At 45.1% G+C, this 20,110-nt stretch overlaps 1 protein-coding gene across 7 annotated transcripts in view; it reads right to left on the minus strand.

Moving 5' to 3' along the window:
- The window catches only part of KAZN (kazrin, periplakin interacting protein), an 844,711-nt gene that overhangs the window by 39,769 nt on the left and 784,832 nt on the right, over window positions 1-20,110 (minus strand). For all 7 annotated transcript variants that reach the window (XM_075906495.2, XM_075906499.2, XM_075906496.2 and 4 more), the window contains 2 exons: window positions 16,256-16,306; window positions 14,959-15,082 (listed from right to left, as the gene is read on the minus strand). In XM_075906495.2, the coding sequence (XP_075762610.2) occupies window positions 14,959-15,082; window positions 16,256-16,306 (175 nt within the window). The remainder of the gene's footprint in view (window positions 1-14,958; window positions 15,083-16,255; window positions 16,307-20,110) is intronic.

Genomic DNA, 20,110 nt, shown 5'->3' on the forward strand with positions numbered 1-20,110 from the left:
GGCACCTGAAAATGTGGGGCATTTACTCAGGTCAGTTGACCCACTGGTGCCGTTTGCCTGAACAAACGTTCATCTGCCGCAGTACAGCTTGGGCGGGTCTTCTGCAAACTGACGACTGCCCTAGCTACCCTCACAAGTCAGGATCCCACGCAGAACTCCACCCCACGCAGAACTCCGAAAGCTGGCAGCATTCCTAGACACCACATGGGTCAGTGTGTGATTCCTATGCCGCTGCCTTCAATGCCAGACCTGTGCCATGTGTGAGATAGACGATGTCTTGTCGATTGCAGCAAAGCACTGAAAGGGCCAGACAATTTAATCGTTTAAAATAACGATCTGCCCAATATTTATTCACACATCCTGTCTCTGGGTGCACTCAGGGATACCCTCTCATTTTTTACTCATAGGTACTCAAGGTACTCAAGAAGCCCAGTGTAAGCACAATCAATCACACAGTGTTATACTCTGCTTTCCTACTTGTGCACACATTTTTATTGTCATTATTGATTAGCTTCTCTCTTTGCCAATTAACCAGACCATACTACACTCCTTAACTAAGACAGGGGATCGTGCACAGCGGAAAGAACTCTTGGAAAGCAGGAGGGGAAAAACATTATATTAGACACAGGCCTATAAGTTAGCATGATGGTTTTACCCCAGGGTTTAAAAATAGCACATGGGATGCTGATGGGATTAATTGACTGCCAATTCCGGGCTCTGTTTGGAAAACAGCTGCTGAAATTCAGAGCTTTATCCTGAGTCTGGAAACTTAGAGAGGGTCTCACACAAGAATGGGGCTTTTCCTCCTTTTGAGATTTCTGGTGTTGCCAGCAGGGAATAGGTGTTTGCAGATGTCAGCTCATTTGTTTCTATTCCTCTTCCTCTAGGTGGGGGTTGGGGACTGAGGTTTGTGCTCTCCAGTTTTTTTCAAAGGCCAAGATTGTACATTCTAGGCTTCCTGGCAATTCATACCAGGTAGTTCTTTGCAGGCAGGGATGGTCACACATACAAATAAGTTCAGCCCTTAGGACAGGACTGTGCTATGTCTGTGAAAAGGTGATAACAAATGCCTGCGGCTGTAGCACTGACTTCTATGACCTCTTAGCAACAGAATGCAAATTGCTGGTTGGGTGCGCTCAGCAGCGGGAAATACTTGGAGCTCATCAGCTTTGTGGTTGTATTTTATTGCTCCATAGTTTGTGAGGGACCTTCACGTTACTTGTCAGGCACCCTGGATTCATAAGAACCGTTTGGCTACATTGTTCGCACAAGGGGTTGTAAACCCTCCTCATTGGGAAATAGGCTGCATAGGCATCAAGGAAAGCAGATGCAGAGAGATGTGAAGTGAATAGAACAGAAGCTGCCGCTGTATTTTCTGCGTTCCCTTTCCAGCAGCACAATACAGTGAAATGACTTCTGTATCTATCATCAACAGCCTTTGAGCTGTGAGCTGGCAGTCTTCCGACAAGTGATCTGGGGATCTGTAGGGGCCTGCTGGGATTATACAGGGGGGTCTCAGAATAAAGGAGATATTACCCTATCAGAGACCTCAGGAAAAAAATCTCTTTAAAATACTATAGTAAATGCCTTCATTGAAGAGCAAGACACAAGAAGTCATTCTTCCGCTCTACTCTGCACTGATGAGGCCTCAATTGGAGTACTGTGGCCAGTTCTGGGCACTGCATTTTAGGAAAGATGTGGAGAAATTGGAGAAGATTGAGAGAAGAGCAAGAAAAATGATAGAAGGTCTAGAAAACATGACCTATGAGGGAAGACTGAAATAACTGGATCTGTTTAGTTTGGAAAAGAGAATACTGAGAGGGGATGTGATAGCAGCTTTCAAGTACCTAACAGGGGGTCACAAAGAGGAGGGAAAAAATTATTCTCCTTACCTTCTGATAATAGGACAAGGCTTAAATTGCAGCAAGGGAGGTTTACACTGGACATTAGGAAAAACTTCCTGCCTGCCAGGGTGGTTAAACACTGGAATAAATTGCCTAGGGAGGTTGTGGAATCTCGATCACTGGAGATATTTAAAAGTAGGTTGGGAACTTCCTGGTCTGGCAATCTTGGGACCTGACTGGTCCTGAACTAGGGGGTTTGCTGGACCGGTCCAGAACTAGGGAGTTTGTCAACACACACCCTCTCCTGCTGGCCGCTGGCCCCCACTCCCAAGCTCCCAACCCCCCCACTCCCAGCCCCCTGCCACTGGCCCAGCTGGGCTCCTGATTCCAGCTGGGCTGCTGGCCCCACTGTTGCCAGCCTGGCAGGGCCCCCAGCCACATGCCCTCCTGCCTCTGGATTCCTGGCTGCCAGGGCTCTCTGGTTCAGGAACATTTGTGGTCTGGCAGCTGGACCAGAATCAAGGTTTAGAGAGGTTCAGCCTGCATACTTAAAAGTACCTCCTGATTATCCTTAAGTTTGCTGGTCTTTGGGGTCCCTTATCAATGTTCTACAATTCCTAGCTTCTGAATTATATTACTTTACATAATTAAGTAAAGGAAATTAAGGAAATCATATGCAAACACTTGGGCTATGTCTAGACTGCAAGCCTCTTTCGAAAGAGCCTCTTTCGAAAGATACTTTCGAAAGAGCCTCTTTCGAAAGACAGCGTCTAGACTGCACGTTGAACTTTCGAAAAAGCGGCTTGCTTTTTCGAAAGAAAGCATCCAGTGAGTCTGGATGCTCTCTTTCGAAGAAGCCCTATTTACATTGAAGAACGCCTTCTTTCGAAAGAGGAACTTTCGAAAGAAGGCGTTCTTCCTCGTGAAATGAGGTTTACCGCCATCAAAAGAAAAGCCGCGTTCTTTCGATTTAATTTCGAAAGAACGCGGCTTGAGTCTGGACGCAGGTGAAGTTTTTTCGAAAAAAGGCTACTTTTTTCGAAAAACCCCGAGTCTGGACACAGCCCTGGAAGGTAATAAAGTGAAGTCATTTTGCCGCTCTACTCTGCGCTCGTTAGGCCTCAGCTGGAGTACTGTGTCCAGTTCTGGGCGCCACATTTCAAGAAAGATGTGGAGAAATTGGAAAGGGTACAGAGAAGAGCGACAAGAATGATTAAAGGTTTAGAGAACATGACTTATGAAGCCAGGCTTCATGAACTGGGCTTGTTTAGTTTGGAAAAAAGAAGATTAAGGGGGGACATGATAGCGGTTTTCAAATATCTAAAAGGGTGTCACAAGGAGGAAGGAGAAAATTTGTTCCTCTTGGTTTCTGAGGACAGGACAAGGAGTAATGGGCTTAAAGTGCAGCAAGGGAGGTTTAGATTGGACATTAGGAAAAAATTCCTAACTGTCAGGGTGGTCAAATATTGGAATAAATTGCCAAGGGAGGTGGTGGAATCTCCCTCTCTGGAGATATTTAAGAACAGGTTAGATAAACATCTGTCAGGGATGGTGTAGACGGAGCTTGGTCCTGCCTTGAGGGCGGGGGGCTGGACTCGATGACCTCTTGAGGTCCCTTCCGATCCTATTATTCTATGATTCTATGATCTCTTTTCTTCCATTTACTATATACTAATTTTCTATTTTGTATATTTGTATATTTCTATTTTAACAAGATGTTAAAAGAAACCCAAATACACATAGCCTCCTTTCTCAGTTGTTGGATTTGGGGTTTTTGGGCCATTAGTAAGGCATTCTTAAACAATTTCCATTCATCATTCACATTTTTCTGATTAAATTCATCCTCCCCCCATCATTTAGTTCATAATTATTTTCAACTTTGTGAAACTGAGCACCTTGAAGGCACCAAGTATATATGCTACCAGTCTCAACATTTTCTGCTTGCATATTAAGCTACCATCATAGGTGACACGTGTGAGGTGCACTGCCTTCCTGTGCCCCTGCCACCATTTTAATTGCTAACTGGGCCTCATGCCTCCCATTTGTGTTGGTGCCCCCCATGCACCTCCCTCCCCCTGCAGGAACCAGTCGCCTATGGCCAGCATGCCGTTTTAGTTCTGTGATCAATTCCTACCGGTCAGGGTTAGGTCTAGAAATAGAATTCCCCCGAGTTGGCTGTAGCATTTTTTGAGTTAGGGAATCATTTATAATGATTAGAAATCCCAGGGATGTTTTAATACGGGCAACATTAGTCCTCCAGCATGTGCCACTCAAATGTAAATCCGCCCTGACCAGGTAGCTTTCCCCCTACACATTATAGACAAAAGTGCGGAAGGAGCCAGTTGTACTGTGAGATTTGGTGGTCGGGAGCGTACTCCAGCTAATACCCTGTCTTGTGCTTTATCTCTTAGGACATTGATCCAAAAATGTTCAAGATGATTTTCTTCCTTGTTATCAATGACTCAGAACAGGGTGATGCCATTTTTTGACAAGCAGTGCCCCTCCTCCTCCACTTTTGCCCACTCAATCTTTCCTAAACAGGTTATAACTATTGATTTTAACATCCCAATTACGTGAGTCATCCCTCCACATTTCAGTAACACCAACGAGATTAAATGCATGCTCCAAAATGAGCCATTCCAATTCCTCTTTTTTCTGTTCTGGGTCTTCACCCTTTTTTATCCTCCCCTTTTCTTATTAGTGGAACCCCCTCCACTGTACTCTAGCCAGCCTGTCCTGAAGGAGTTTCGTTTCCCTGCTACTGAGGTGGAGGCCATGCAAATTATACACCCTCCTCCTCTCCCCGGAGACTGTAGATCAATGTTCCACAAAATCCACGCTGCTTACCTAACCTGCCCTTCATTTCCAGCATCTTCTGCCTTTGGTCTCCCTTTGCTTGGATGACAGAAAGGATCTCAGAGAAGATCACTTGGACACTCTTCTGCCTCAGCATGCTTCTGTGTTCTCTGAAGTGATCTGTTACTGGAGAGCTGTCTGTTGATGCATTGTTACTGTCAGTATCACCAATAGATCCTGACCTGTTGATTTCAGAAGCCTGTTGCATCTTGGAGTGGTGTCTTGTGTCTCGGCTCCAGGAGGAGAGCAGCCTGGTCTGACGTCCATTCTGGAATGTTCTTTGAATTCTTCTGAATATGACAGGTGGGGCTGAGCTGCCTCCTCACATGTGTCTCCTCTCTTTCTCCATTCCTTTGGACCAAGTGGCTCCTGAGAGAGGAACTGGCATTGCTTTGGAACGCGCTAGCTGTGTGGAATTCCTCCTGTCTGGTGGCCACCTCCTCCCCGTCTTCCTCGGTCGCCAGTGGTAAAGAATGCTGAGGTGATCTCTTGGTTATGTCTCTGAACTATCAGCCTCCTCGCTGACTATGTGGTAGCCAGCTCCTTGTCTCTTTGAACTTGGTTGTCCGGGAATTCCTCAGCTACTCTGGTTTTGGGTGGTGTCCCAATTTGGCTTTCCGAGCCCAGAAATGTTTCCTCCAGCAGAGCCACCCACGTGCACTTCGTGCACCAGAAATCTCTTTCCGGCTGCAGGGAGGAAAGAAAACCTGGGACATTTCTTGCAGGTCACCCACCACTGTTCCGTCACTGGCCATCCTGAAATTGCACCTAGGGCTGAGGAAAACCTCCCACTCCCGCCAAAACTCTATTTGCTGCCTCTGAGTATTGCTCTTGGGTTCATCTGGCAAGAGACTTTTTATGCCAGGTCTCCCTGCTGTGGTCAGCTCCACCCTTCACCACTAGGGAGCAATGAACCAGTCAAACATCAGACTGCTCAAAGCTCTAAAGGACAGAGCCTTATGGCCTTTTCTAAGGCACCAAATGCACCAATCCCTAAGCCCCACTGCCTCCAAGCCCTGCTACTGCTGTGCCCTCCAAACACACGTGTTAGTGACTCATTGCAGCTCTTGAGTTTGCCTAGCAAGTGTTTCCTACAGCCTTGAGCAAACTGCTTCACCTCTGTGCCTCAGTTTCTCCATAAGAATTACTGACACATAGCTCACAGGCAGATTTTAAGGTAATGCTTGTCAAGCACTACATAGATTTAACAACTCCTCTCTAAGGTAAGAGATTAATAATAGTAGAAAGACTATTTTAATTGAACTTCATCATCATGCCTCTAATTGCAAGCTTCTCTCTCTTTAAGCAGAATGGGCTGGCCTGCTTGCATAGTTTTCTAATCAACGATCAGGCCAGATCCTACACTGGTATAAGTCTGTGCCTCTCTGTGGAAATCACTGGGCCAGATCTCCCGTTGGTGTTAATTAGTGCAGCCTCCCTGCCCTTGGGGGTGCTGTGAAGTTGTAGACCAGCTGAAAAGTTGGCTAGTAGGTTCAGAATTTGCTTTGGACACACAGGGTCTGCGGTAAATGCTACTAACCAGTGTCTATGAAAAGGACCGTGTATATATAAATGAGCAGTGAGCCAGGTAGGGGAGCTGTGATGGCACTCATACCATATCCTGCAGTGTTCTCAGCAGATGAGAGAATACAAAGGGGAAAGGCATCAGCATTGCAGGAAATTGTCTCCCACCACTTCACTTAACTTCAGTAAGGAGCCGAGTTAATAAGGTTGCCAGATGGTTTAATCAAAAATACTGAACACCTCCCCCCCCCCCCCAAAAAAAAAACCCACCACGGAAAAAATTCTGTTGAGAAAAAAAAGGGGGGAGACCAACATTGTTGAGCATAAAACAAATTTTAGGTGTCCGGTATTTACTGAATGTTTTTTACCGGACAGGAGGCAAAAATACTAGCCTGTCCGGGTCAATACTGGACACCTGGAAACCCTACGGCTATGTCTACACTGGCCCCTTTTCCGGAAGGGGTATGTTAATTTCAGCTATCGTAGTAGGGAAATCCGCGGGGGATTTAAATATCCCCCGCGGCATTTAAATAAAAATGTCCGCCGCTTTTTTCCGGCTTTTAGAAAAGCCGGAAAAGAGCGTCTACACTGGCCCCGATCCTCCGGAAAAAACGCCCTTTTCTGGAGGCTCTTATTCCTACTTCAAAGTAGGAATAAGAGCCTCCGGAAAAGGGCGCTTTTTCCGGAGGATCGGGGCCAGTGTAGACGCTCTTTTCCGGCTTTTCTAAAAGCCGGAAAAAAGCGGCGGACATTTTTATTTAAATGCCGCGGGGGATATTTAAATCCCCCGCGGATTTCCCTACTACGATAGTTGAAATTAACATGCCCCTTCCGGAAAAGGGGCCAGTGTAGACGAGCCCTATGAGTTAAATGAGACCACTCCAAACTGTGAACCTCCCTGCCTAGCAAAAACAGGTCCTCCAGAGCAGCGTGACTCCTGGGTTATTTTTTGCTTTTACACTTTGCGACAATCCATTTGTATGGCAGGTGGTAAGGTATGTTTATGGGCAGGACATGAAGAGTCAGCACTGGCAGACCTGGGTCAGATTGTGCAATCGCTCCGACCAAGGATGGCCAGGCATTTGAGACCCCCCTGCTCAAAGGTATGGAGGTGCCCAACTCCCATTGAGAACCTGTGCCTCAGTTTCCCCTCTCTGCAGTGAAAAGACTAGCAGACTTTATAGTCATGGGAGCGCTCATTAACTTAGACACAACACTTGTGTCACTTATGTGTTACTGTCTAAATTGAAGCGGAAGATGGAAAGGCTGGAGGGACCACCAAGCACAGGGGTTGGACTATGTAAGGGGCCTAGCTGAATGATCCAGGTAAGATGAGCTCTCTCCCCATACGGGACGGGGAATAAACTATATTGGTCTAGCTGCATCCATGCTACCGCTTATACAACCATTTCAGCCAACAAACAAAAAGAAAAGCAACGACCTTCCCACCAAATCCCAAAACATCCCGTAACCAACAAACTCAACATACTAGTACAAAACCTCTCTGTACGATTGGCCTTAGACTATAACTCCATCAGCAGCTGTGATTCTGAACAACAAAGCCTCCTTTAAACCTATAATATCACAGGTGAATCAATCCCCCTGTCTAAGCAGTTACCCAAAAGCGATACTGATGTGAGTTAATCATAGAATCATAGAACATAAAATCATAGAACTCGGGTCATCAAGTCCAGTCCCCTGCCCTTACGGCAGGACCAAACACCATCTAGATGAGTGATCCTAAACGAGGTGCCTGAGGGCGCCATTGTGCCCGCCGGGGCATTTATGTGCGCCTGCTGAGTGATCAGGGCCAACCCTACTCCGGGCGCGTGGCGCATGCGTGGTGCCAGTCCCGGGCGCGTGGCACATGGGCAGCCCCGCTCCTGGGCATGTGGTGCATGGGCGGCGCCCGCCCTGGGTGCATGGGCGGCCGGCAGCCCCAAAAGGTTCAGGACCACTGATCTAGATCATCCCTGACAGGTGTCTATCTAACCTGCTCTTAAATATCTCTAGAGATGGAGATTCCACAACCCCCCTAGGCAATTTATTCCAGTGTTTAACCACCCTGACAGTTGGGAAGTTTTTCCTAATGTCCAACCTAACCCTCCCATGCTGCAATTTAAGCCCATTGCTTCTTGTCTATCCTCAGAAGCCAATGAGAACAATTTTTCTCCGTCCTCTGTGACACCTTTTTAGATACCTGAAAACCGCTCTCATGTCCCCTCTCAGTCTTCTCTTTTCCAAACTAAACAAGCCCAATTCCTTCAGCCTTGACTTATAGATTATGCTTTCTAGACCCTTTATCATTTTTGTTGCTCTTCTCTGGACCTTCTCCAATTTTGCCACATCTTTCTTGAAATGCAGTGCCCAGAACTGGACATAATACTCCAGTTGAAGCCTAATCAGAGCAGAATAGAGCGGAAGAATGACTTCTTGTGTCTTGTTAACAACACTCATGTTAATGCATCCCAGAATCATGTTTGCTTTTTTGATAAGCGTCACACTGTTGACTGATGTTTAAACTTGTTATCCACCAAACCATTTCTCTAGTTTGTCCAGATCATTTTGAATTTTGACTCTATCCTCCAAAGCACTTGCAGCCCCTCCCAGCTTGGTGTCATCTGCAAACTTAATAATCATACTCTTTATGCCATCATCTAAATCATTGATGAAGATACTGAACAGAACCGGTCACAAAACAGACCCCTGTGGAACCCCACTTGTTATGCCCTTCCAGCAGGACTGTAAACCGTTAATAACTCTGAGAATAGTTATCCAGCCAGTTATGCACCCACCTTATAGAAGCCCCATCTGGGTTGCATTTTCCTAGTTTATTGATAAGAAGGTCATGCAAGACCATGTCAAATGCCTTACTAAAGTGTAGATATACCACGTCCACCACTTCTCCCTTATCCACAAGGCTTGATATCCTATCAAAGAAAGTTATCAGATTGGTGTTTACAATTCCATGCTGGCTGTTACCTATCACCTTATTATCTTCCAGATGTTTGCGGATGGATTCCTTAATTACTTGCTCCATTATCTTCCCTGGCACAGAAGTTAAACTGACTGGTCTGTACTTTCCTGGGTTGTTCTTATTTCCCTTTTTAATAGATGGGCACTATATTTTCCCTTTTCCAGTCTTCTGGAATCTCTCCCAACTTCCATGACTTTTCAAAGATGATAGCTAAAGGATCAGATACCTCCTCCTTCACATCCTTGAGTATTCTAGGATACATTTCATCAGGCCCTGGTCTTGCAGACATCTAATTTTTCCAAGTAATGTTTAACTTGTTCTTTTATTTTAACTTCTAAACCTACCATATTTCCACTAGCATTCTCTAGGTTAGGCATCTCATCACCATCCATCTTCTTGACAAAAACCGAAACAAAGAAGTCATTAAGCACCTCTGCCTTTTCCAAGTTCCTGTTATTGTTTCTCCCTCCTCACTGAGCAATAGGGGCCTACCCTGTCCTTGGTTTTCCTCTTGCTGCTAATATACTCTTGCTGCTAATATACTCCTGCACTTTGTTTCCGTATTATTCTTAGAACTGCACAGTTATTTACCTGCTGGTGCTTCTGGGATCACTGCTCCCTACCCCAGCTCATTCTGCATTAGTCATGAAACCTAAGTTGGAAACCATTTACTTTACCTCAGGGTTTTCTGAGGTGAAGATTCTAGATGTTGGTTCCAACTCTACAAGTCACCTCTCTGCATTGGTGGAGAGATAAGCCTGACACAAATGCGCTGGTGCAAAGAGATCCTCAGATTTTAGAATCATTTTGCTCCACATCCAACCCTTTACAGCTGGCTCCGTACTATGTCAAACGCAAGAGAGCCAAACACCCGTGTGCTGTGGCAAAGTTCAGCTTCATTGTTGGACTCTCTCAAGAGACTGGCTTGCTTCAGTTTTTCTACAGAACCAAGCAGGTGGCTTTCAAGGATTGTTTGGGATTTGCAGCTTGTCCTGCAGCTGCACAGCTGGCTGCCTTAGCTAAGTATTTCTTAGGTCTCCTCTACTAAAACTAGGTTACTCGCCTGCTGTCACTTCCCTCACTTTTGAGTGCTATGCTATTCAACATGTTCACAGACAGTTCAATGACAGTTCCCTCTGAGGCAAAAGTTAGTCAGGTTTTCTGCCCATCATCTCCGTTTCCTCACGTTACTCTCTCTCATCCTCCTCTTTTGCAGTTTTCACAATAATTTTTTGCTCCACCTAAATCTCCACTTCCCTCTTTGCCCCTCATTCCTGCCTGGCCCCCACATTCTCCCCTTTAAGTCACCCAACCCCACCCCCTCATACACACTGTGGTGTTCTACAACAGGGCAAGGGGCAGACAAGGAATTTTGTTGCTTTGTTCCCCCACCCCTCCTCATAGCGGAACTGGAGCAAGGTCAAATGGTGAGTCTGCTACCTTGGGATAGATGTATTTGATTGACAGGTGCTCTGTTATATCGCAATAGGAGACAGAGGGCAGTGTGTGAATCTGACCTACAATTTGGCTTTGTATTACTCACTCTGTCTAGGGTTGTAAAAGAAAAAGTTTTAACCACATAGTTCTTTCAGCGGCTTTGATTCTTTGTTTTTCTTTGCATTTTGCTCAGTACGGAGGATGAAACCAGATTGGTCCATTTCAGAAGCAGCTGCTAATTGATTTCACTTTCTAGCTAACCTTGTCTGTGTTCGTTCCCCCTGTGGTGCTGCATTCAGGTGCAGCCAAACCTTGGGGTTGAAAATGGGGGAAGCATTTCAATTCCATACGGGGTTGGGAAAGCCAGGTCATGCCTAAGCAGCTTTCCTTGAAACCGGATATAGACTGTAGCACCAGATGAAAGAGGGTGTAGGGTAGCTTACAACTATAACCTCAACTGGTTATGGACTGCGAGTTGGGGGCATGTCTAGTCTCCGGGATTAGCTGGTATTTACACTGCCACAAGCAGCAAACAATAGCTTATTGATTTGGGGGTACGCATGTTTTTCCTCCTCAGAGGAGAAGCAAGGCAGGGTCCCTCCAGCCTGCTGTCTTGTCTGGGATAAGGTCTTGTGGGATAGAAAATTGATGTCTGTAAAAATCAGCCGCGCATATCCATATCCACAGATGAAGATCCCTGCAGATAAAAAGTGTCAAATTCGCAGGGTTCTAGATACAAACTTGGTATCCACAGGGCCAGACCTAACCAATTGGGGGCCCAGGGCGACCAGCCAGATGGTTTCAAAAAATTTGTCAAGCAAAAAAAGAAATAACCCACCACCCGGGGAGTAACCAGGGCAACCTGGAGGGAGGTTTCGGGAGGTTCGGCCGAAATGCGGTTGCGGCCCGCCCCTAAGACCTGCTCTGGGTATCCACATTTGTATCTGCAAAAATGAGCCGTGGATATCCATGGATCTAATCTAGGGAATGATTTCAATTTAAATATGCAATTTTTCATAGGCAGGTCATGAACTGAAATATTTTCCCCCTTTCTTTTGTTAAGGTGGACGCAGCCACAAGGAGGTGTTACACTCAGGGCTGGAAAACACTGGACAGCGAAGGTGAATTTTTTTTAGAGGAAATGAAAGTTATTGTCTGTAGGCCTTGATTCTCTCTCCCCACCCCCAGGCAGATCTTTGAGAATCTTGGAATCTACCTTTAAAAAACAAAAAACAAACAAAAAAAAAATCAGTCGTCAGATTCCAAAGCTGTTGCTTTTGGATGTGTGTGTTGAGTCAAGTTTCTGAAACTTTATAATCTCCCTAACTGGCTGGAACAAGTCACCATATTGGGCAAACTCTGGTTCTGAGGAAATGAACAAATAGCTGTTTCAACTAGTCTGGTGGCAAAAAGTATAAATACTTAATTTGTATCACAGTACGTGTCAGTATCAGATTTAATCACCTGGAACAGACAAGGATCCAGGCCTAACAAACACAACTTAGAAACAATTAAATCACATAGAATTCATTCATACTTTAAAATAAGCTTTATTTAGATTTTTTTTAATATTTTTATATTTGCATCCATGCCTTCAAGGACTTTTCCCCACTCACGTGGGAAAAGTTATATCTAATGTTACCCATAATTCATATGCTACTAATTGTAGTTCTCTTTTAAATAAATCATCCTCTTAGTAACTCTTTTAGAATTATTTCCTATTTTAGAAAAGCTGAAATGAAAAGGAAACTACTAGAATAAGCAGGAGTTTTGTTTGCTTGTTTTTCAATTATAAAAACTTAAGAGAGGGAAAATATATAAAATTATTTCTCTGCAGAGAAAGATGCCACAGGGTTGTTCTTCCCCACCCTGGTTTTTGACAGATCCCATTGCAAACCAGTGCAGGTAATTAAAGCCACTTTCCCTCCCCTCTCCCCCACCCACTTCCCCGTGGTTTCTCCACATCGTTCTGTTAGAAGCAAATGTAGTGTGGGGGTATTTTGTTTTTTAGTTTAATAATTAAAGACAACATATCCCTTTCAAACAGGGTGCACTTACTGGAATTAAAAAAAATACAGGATAGTATTTTATTAAATAATCTTATTAAATTTTTAAGAGCGTTAAATTATTGTAGGCATTAAAGCATGACATACTGTATTTGGTAGTAATCAGATAGTTATGCATGTTAGTGGAAAAAGAAAAAGAAAAAGAAAAAAATAATAGATTTTGAAAAGAGCTTAATGGATTTAGGAGCACATGCCCCCAATTGAAAAAAAAAGTGGGCTGTGTGCTTATAAATCTTTTAGATGCACTTGCAAAAAATCTCCCCCACCCAAGCACAGTAGAATTTAGAAGAGAACGAGCAGACATGGTTTAAGCAGCAGCTGCACCAAATTGCCTGATCTTTCCAAAATGCCCATTTGTTTGCTTGTGAAGCAGAGTTAGAAGGAAACAATGCCCCCAAATATGTGGTAAGAGATGCAACTGACCACTTTGCTTTCCAGGGGGTACCAAAGCTATTAGACTGCTGCACTGTGGGACGAATGACAGGAGTTGCCTAGATCCAGACCAGTTTTCTTACAGAAAAAATTAATATCCCAGGACTAACAATCACATTAGATCCAGTCCAGTTTTCCAGTATTTCCCCAAGTCTCTCAGCTACTGCTATTTCCTGGTATTTCTGCACTCCCTATTTTACTCTGATGCCCTTAGGGCTATGTCTATACTACCAGGTTATTTTGAAATAATAACTCTTGAAATAACTATTTCGAAATACGCTTATTCCTCTTCACAAGCAGGAGTTATTACTTTGAAATAACAAACCCATTATTTCAAAATGGCTCACCTTGTTATTTCGAAATAACTTCCCAGTGTAGACATGCCCTTAGGTTCCCATTCAACAAAGCATGTAACTTTAAGCAAGGGATTAAGTTACATTGATGTCAATGGGACTCTAGTACTTTCCTGCAGAGACGGATTGCTGAATTGGCCTTGGTTCTTTAAAATGTGCTTTATCCCCCTTTCTTAGTAATTAGCCAATTGAATGCAGTATATAGGAAAACTACAGACTTGAGGCAAAAGCTAATTGTATGTTTCCGAGGACAGAAAATACAATCTAAGTAAAGGTCAGTGCTTCCTTCCAAATATATACAGTACAGAAAACTCTGGCCTGCTTTGCAGTCTAATTAACACTGTCCTCCACATTAGTGCATAATAAATATCTATTTGCTCTTTTCCAATACATTAAGCATTTTCATAGTTTAAATAAAGACATTTACAGATATCAGACCGGGTTCTACTTTCTATATAGCATCTGGGTCCCTGATCCTGCTGTCTGAACTGACTACGGATCAGGGAATGTATACCATGTTAGCAGGAGAGAGAGAGAGAGAAATGCAACAGAAATTCATTTGGAAAAAACACAAAGACAGAAATAGAAAAACTGATTCTCTCAGCTTCTACCCAATCCTACCCTAGTTCTGCAGGCAGCAGTTTAATAGAGCAGTACAATATAAACACACCCATCTCCCCCCACCCTCCAAACCACCGTGGAAAAATATAAATTCAAATCTTTATGCAATAATTTAGTTAGAATAGCTCTTCTGGATTTGCACAAATAAATTAAACTAAAAAACAATCAAAGGAAAGTTAAACCAGACTGGCAGGCATGAAAAAGAGAAGTGTTGGCTTCTCAGATTTTGGCCAGGAAGGTATCACATTGAGTGAGATTTTAAGGTCTTTCTGGCCAGGCAAAGCCAAATGTAAATGGAACTCAGGTGCACCCTGTGAATTGGATACTGTCCCCTCCAACTCCCGACTATTCGAACATACCAGATACAGACTGCACCGACATGAGGGGCTCAAGGAAACAGCGTTTTTGGACAAGAGACATCACAAGCACAAAGTGCACAATATTTTTTTTTTTTGTTATTTACAAATACACAGCAGTCCTTCAAGTTTCAAGTTTCATTATGAAGAAAAAAAAAATCAAAAACCAAAATAAAAAAAAGGAACAAAACAAAAATAGAAACAAAACAAGAGGATTACAACACAACTGCATCGCTCCAAGAGACAACAGTTAACATAGTCACGCACAGGCTTGGTTTGTAGTATGTACATCAGTTACAGAAGTGGCGACGCAGAGGAAAAGGCTCACTTTTTTGAGTTAGATGCATCCGTGCACACACGCACGCACACACACACAGCCACACACCTACACACACACACACCGGCAGCAGAGGAAGGAGGCAAGCTACCAGCTCGGGGAGGGGAAAGGTCACCAGTCTGCGTCTTCCTCTATGTAATAATCGGGAGCAGTACCATCAAAGAGGCCCGGGTCTAGGGATTTCCGCTGCTTTCCTCTGGCAAATACCCTGGAGATGGAACCAAATCCCATCTTCTCTTTCTTCTTTTTTCGTTTTTGGTCTTCGAGGTCCTCTAGAGACTGGAAGGTGGAGGGAGAAGAAAGAAGGGGAAGAACACATGAACATCTACAGTAAACAGTCTGGGAGAAAAGGTCATAGAATCATAGAGCTGGAAGAGACCTCAGAAGGTCATCAAGTCCAGCCCCCTGCCCCAGCCAGGACCAATCCCAACTAAATCATCCCAGCCAGGGCTCTGTTAAGTCGAGACTTAAAAACCTCTAGGGATGGAGATTCCACCACCTCCCTAGGGAACCCATTCCAGGACTTCACCAACCTCTTAGTCAAATTGATTTTCCTAATATCCGATCAAGACCTCCCCCACTGTAACTTGAGCCCATTGCTCCTTGTTCTGCCATCCGTCACTACTGAGAACAGCCTCTGTCCATCCTCTTTGGAACCTCCCTTCAGGAAGTTGAAGGCTGCTGTCAAATCCCCCCTCAACGCTTCTCTTCTGCAGACTAAACAAACCCAAATCCCTCAGCCTCTCCTCATAGGTCATGTGCTCCAGCCCCCTAATCATTTTGGTTGCCCTCCACTGGACCCTCTCCAGTGCGTCCACATCCCTTTTATAGTGGGGGGCCCAGAACTGGACACAATACTCCAGATGTGGCCTCACCAGAGCCAAATAAAGGGGACCGGGGAGCCTGTGGACATCCAAATTCCTTGGGTAGCTTTGAAAATCTCAGGTACGTCTACACTTGCACCCTCGTTCGTATGCCCCAAATCAGCCAAACATGATGACTGAACTCTTCTCCCATCTCGACTGGCAGTGGGCCAAGGTCAGAAAGTTTAGATCTGGATCTAAAGCTCAGGGTCGCTCCAAGCAAGAGTTCTGATTCAGGCCCATTTCCTAAGCTGATGGAAGTTCCCTACCATGGTGTGCAGATATACCTGGAAGTGTCCTATCAGCCTTTCACATGAATGTGGCCTCTGCAATGTGTGTGTGTGTGGCCTCTGCAGAGACAGAGAGACTGCAATGTGTGTATGTGTGACATTGCATTAATTGCGTTTCATTAGTAGATTGTGGCCTCTGCAAAGACAGAGACTGTGTGTGTGTGTGTGTGTGTGTGTGTGTGTGTGTGTGTGTGTGTGTGTGTGTGTGTGTGTGTGTGTGTGTGTGTGTGAGAGAGAGAGACATTGCATTAATTGCATTTCACTAGTTGATTGCTGGAAAAAGGCAATTGGCTTCCTACCTGTACAATTGGGTTGTGCAAGTTCTTCTGTACCGGTCCAGGACTATCCCCCTACAGGTAGGAGGAGACAGATTTCATTGCAACAGCATAAACGGCCGTAGTGTGTGCCACACAGCTTAGCTACAACACAACCGGCCTGGGGCTATACATGCACAGCCAGCAACTTTCTCTGCAGAAATCCTGCTTATTTCTGGCCTTCAAAGCAATAGGTGGAGCAAAGTTGCTTCAACATTAAACACCAAACAATTCTTTTGGGGAGGGGAAAAGCGAAGATCATATGCTCAGGCAGGTAAAACTGTATTTCCCCTGTTCTTTTATAGCCATGTAGACTAAGCTAAAGGCAGCCAGGAGGAAGATTCCAACATGGGAAAAATCAGAATCTCAATATAAAGAACAGTGAATGAGTTTGGATGCGATCAGAATCCGCTGAACTCAGCCAAACTCCCTTGAACGAAGACAAGATTCATTTAAGCCTTTGTTCCCTTTACTCCTTGCACCTTTCTCTCATGAGAATCCCACTCCATCTTTGCAAGCCAGAGAAGTTCTAAGAAACATTCAAAGTTCTGCGGCTTATCAGATACACCCTCCCAACCCATTAGTAACAAAACTAAAATCCAGATGAACACAGATATTTTGGTCCAGGTCCTTACCCATGTTGGGTGATGGATCAAGATTTTAAAGAAAAACAGACTCATCTGGAGCTACCATTTATGCTGTTCTGAGTTGGTCTGCCGCTGTCTAGCACCATTAGTTCTGGACTGGCATAGGAAATGCCACAGTGTGTCATATTCATTCACATCAGGCCAGGTTTGAAAGCAATGGGTATGATTGACACATGGTGGGCAGATGGAAAGGAGCATACTTTGGTGAAACAGACATGCCAAGGGACCAAAAAAAGACAGGAGTTGGATTGAATTGGTGCGGAGACCGGTCTGCTTTACTACCTCTGCTCTGTTCTTTAGTACCCCCGAGCTTGGATTTTACAGCAACTTACTCTCCCTTAGACTGAGATCTTCTCCCTGAACTCATCTGGATTCATGCCATTGGTACTAGGTGTAATTGGTCAAGCAAAAAATGCCGTGAGGAGGATTGAAGCTGGCCCCTCTTTAATGAGGGGAGACCTGCCTTCCTCTATCACTGGTTTGTAATGTATCTACAGCACTATCAGGTTGCGGGACGCTATATATGGGAAGGTCCAGGACCCAAGAGGAACTGACCTTGCTATTTCGCTTGCAAAAGCATTTTGGAAGATGCCGCATTTTGTGCCCATTTGTGTTCTGACCTAGCCAGGAAGCACCATCTTAATACTAACCAAACAGAGGGGCTACATCTAGACTGGCATGATTTTCCGGAAATGCTTTTAACGGAAAAGTTTTCCATTAAAAGCATTTTCAGAACAGAGCGTCTAGATTGGCATGGACGCTTTTCCGCAAAAGCACTTTTTGCGGAAAAGCGTCCGTGCCAATCTAGATGCACTTTTCTGCAAAAAAGCCCCAATCGTCATTTTCGTGATCGGGGCTTTTTTGCGGAAAACAAATTTGAGCTGTCTACACTGGCCCTTTGCGCAAAAGGACTTTTGCCCGAATGGGAGCAGCATAGTATTTTCGCAAGAACACTGACAATCTTACATGAGATCGTCAGTGCTTTTGCGGAAATTCAAGCGGCCAGTGTAGACAGCTGGCAAGTCTAGACACAGCCAGGGAGTAAAAAATCCTGACCACTAAGTTGAACGTTTCATACCTGAGAGCTGTATATGGAAGAGGGGGTGTGTGTGTGTGTGTGTGTGTGTGTAACACACACACACACACACACACACACACACACACACACACACACACACACACACGCAAACTATTTCAACTAGGAGGGAGGAACAGCCACATGACTGTCCACAACGACAAAAGCCACACAAACAAATCTGTGTCACTAGAAGTTGGCTCTAAGGGCTTGTCTCCTCTGTGAGTTATTCCAGATTAGCTATTCCTGATTAATGCCATGTATGGATGCCCTTATTGTGGAATGAGATTGCTAGTTAAACTAACTTGGAATCGGGCACTCTTAGGGCTTGTTTACACAAACAGTGCACAGTAAACGGAGGTGAAAAATCTACCCCGCACAAGCCTGCTGCACACTAATTGGCTGTCTGGACACTGCTGTCGTGCAGTGAAAGTTCCCTTGTGCGCTTTGATTTGCTCCCATTTCAAAGAGGGGTAGATCAAAACACACAAAGAAACTGCTTTGCCTAGCACCAGGTTCTGGTTTGGACACAGTGTGTGGCAGGCTAGGAGCAGGGCTGGATTAAGAGGGTGGCTAGCTGGGCAGCTGCCCGGGGTGACAACCTATGGGGGGGGCACCTGATTGACGTGTTAAGGGGCGCCGCATCAGGCGCCCCCAATAGGTTGCCGCCCGGGGGCAGGCTGCACATGCGTCGCACACCTGGGGGCGTGGCGCCCCGTACACGTCAATCAGGTGCCATGCGCCTGGGTGGGGGGGGCCGCGCATGCGGGCGCGCCCGTTGCCTAGCGCACAAGAATGGCTCGGGTCGGACCTGGCTAGGAGGAGGTAGACTTACATCCCAGCTTGCCGTGACCTGTCGGTCTAGACAAGCCTGTATTCCTGAATCAGGAATAGTGAATCTGCTTTAAATCCATATCGTCCCTTATTCTGGATTAATGTTCACGTGCAGAATTGGTTTCCCTGCCAGTGAGAGGTGCCGCGAGCCTCTAGGAGTGAGATGAACGCTACCCACTCAGTTCATACCGGTCGCTCCGCAGCCATCAGACGCCTTACAGACGTGAGCTGGACTTTAGCTGCTGACCCCCAGCTAACGGGTCTGTTATTGATCCATGGAGCCAGCCAGTCCTCACACCCTGTTCTTCCGATTGCTCAGCACAGTCTCTCCCCTCTCCCCAGCTCTCTCTCCTTCACTGCAGGGGTGAATTGCCTGAGGGGCTTGTGGACTGTTCTCCTCATAGACAGTTGCCTTCGTCTGCGCATGCTGCTGGGGTTTCTTATCTGGCCAATGCTCACTAGCTAAACGCTGCTCCTAGAATTAAGTTACATTTATCTGCATCTGTTAGCCAGGATCTCTTAATTATTAACTACAGAACCCTCTGCTCTCTCACTGCGATGTTTCCTGCACCTTCCAATTTATTTTCTCCATTGAACTTTGAAACATTCTCTTCCATGCCGTCGCTCCAGTCACTGAAACCAATTCTAGCACTACTCAAGCCGATTTCGGGCCTCTCTCAGTTTCTTTCATTAGCAGAAAAAGCTGCCAGTCTCAGTTTGGAAGCTCTCTCTTTTCTCCCCTCCTCCAAATTAAAAAAAACCCAACCAACCACCTGAATCAAAAGGCCCAAATTCCGCGCTCATTTACACCGTTCCACAGCAAGAGTAACAACTGTAGATTTATACCAGTCTTAAAGGAGAGCAGAAATGTGGATTTTTCCCACCAGTGTGTGCATATGATCATGTCTCCCTCTAGTGCTTAGAGAAAATATAACCCTTTATACGCTCAGCTAAAGGAGGTTCTCCTTTAAACTTAAGCCTGTACTTTTGGAGAGGGGAGATTGCTAAGTTCTGTCCTCAGTGCTGCAAGCAGTGCTTTTTTTGTGACAGTACTTTCCGGTATTCAGTACCAGAGCTTACTTGGAAAGAACGGAGTGTACTGGTACCTCAAATGTCTGTCAGTCAGCTGGGCCACATGTCTTAAAAGGGCCATGTCTCTTAAAAGGGCAATGCTGGCCCCACCCTGGCTTGCCTTTATTTATTTATTTTTATTAACAACAAAAAAAGCACTGGCTACAATTATTTTGGCTCATGTATGTCCATAGCTCTCAAGTTTGATTCAGA

Source organism: Pelodiscus sinensis, chromosome 24 (genome assembly GCF_052426305.1).
Source record: "Pelodiscus sinensis isolate ZL-2025 chromosome 24, ASM5242630v1, whole genome shotgun sequence".
NCBI classification, from domain to species: domain Eukaryota; kingdom Metazoa; phylum Chordata; order Testudines; family Trionychidae; genus Pelodiscus; species Pelodiscus sinensis.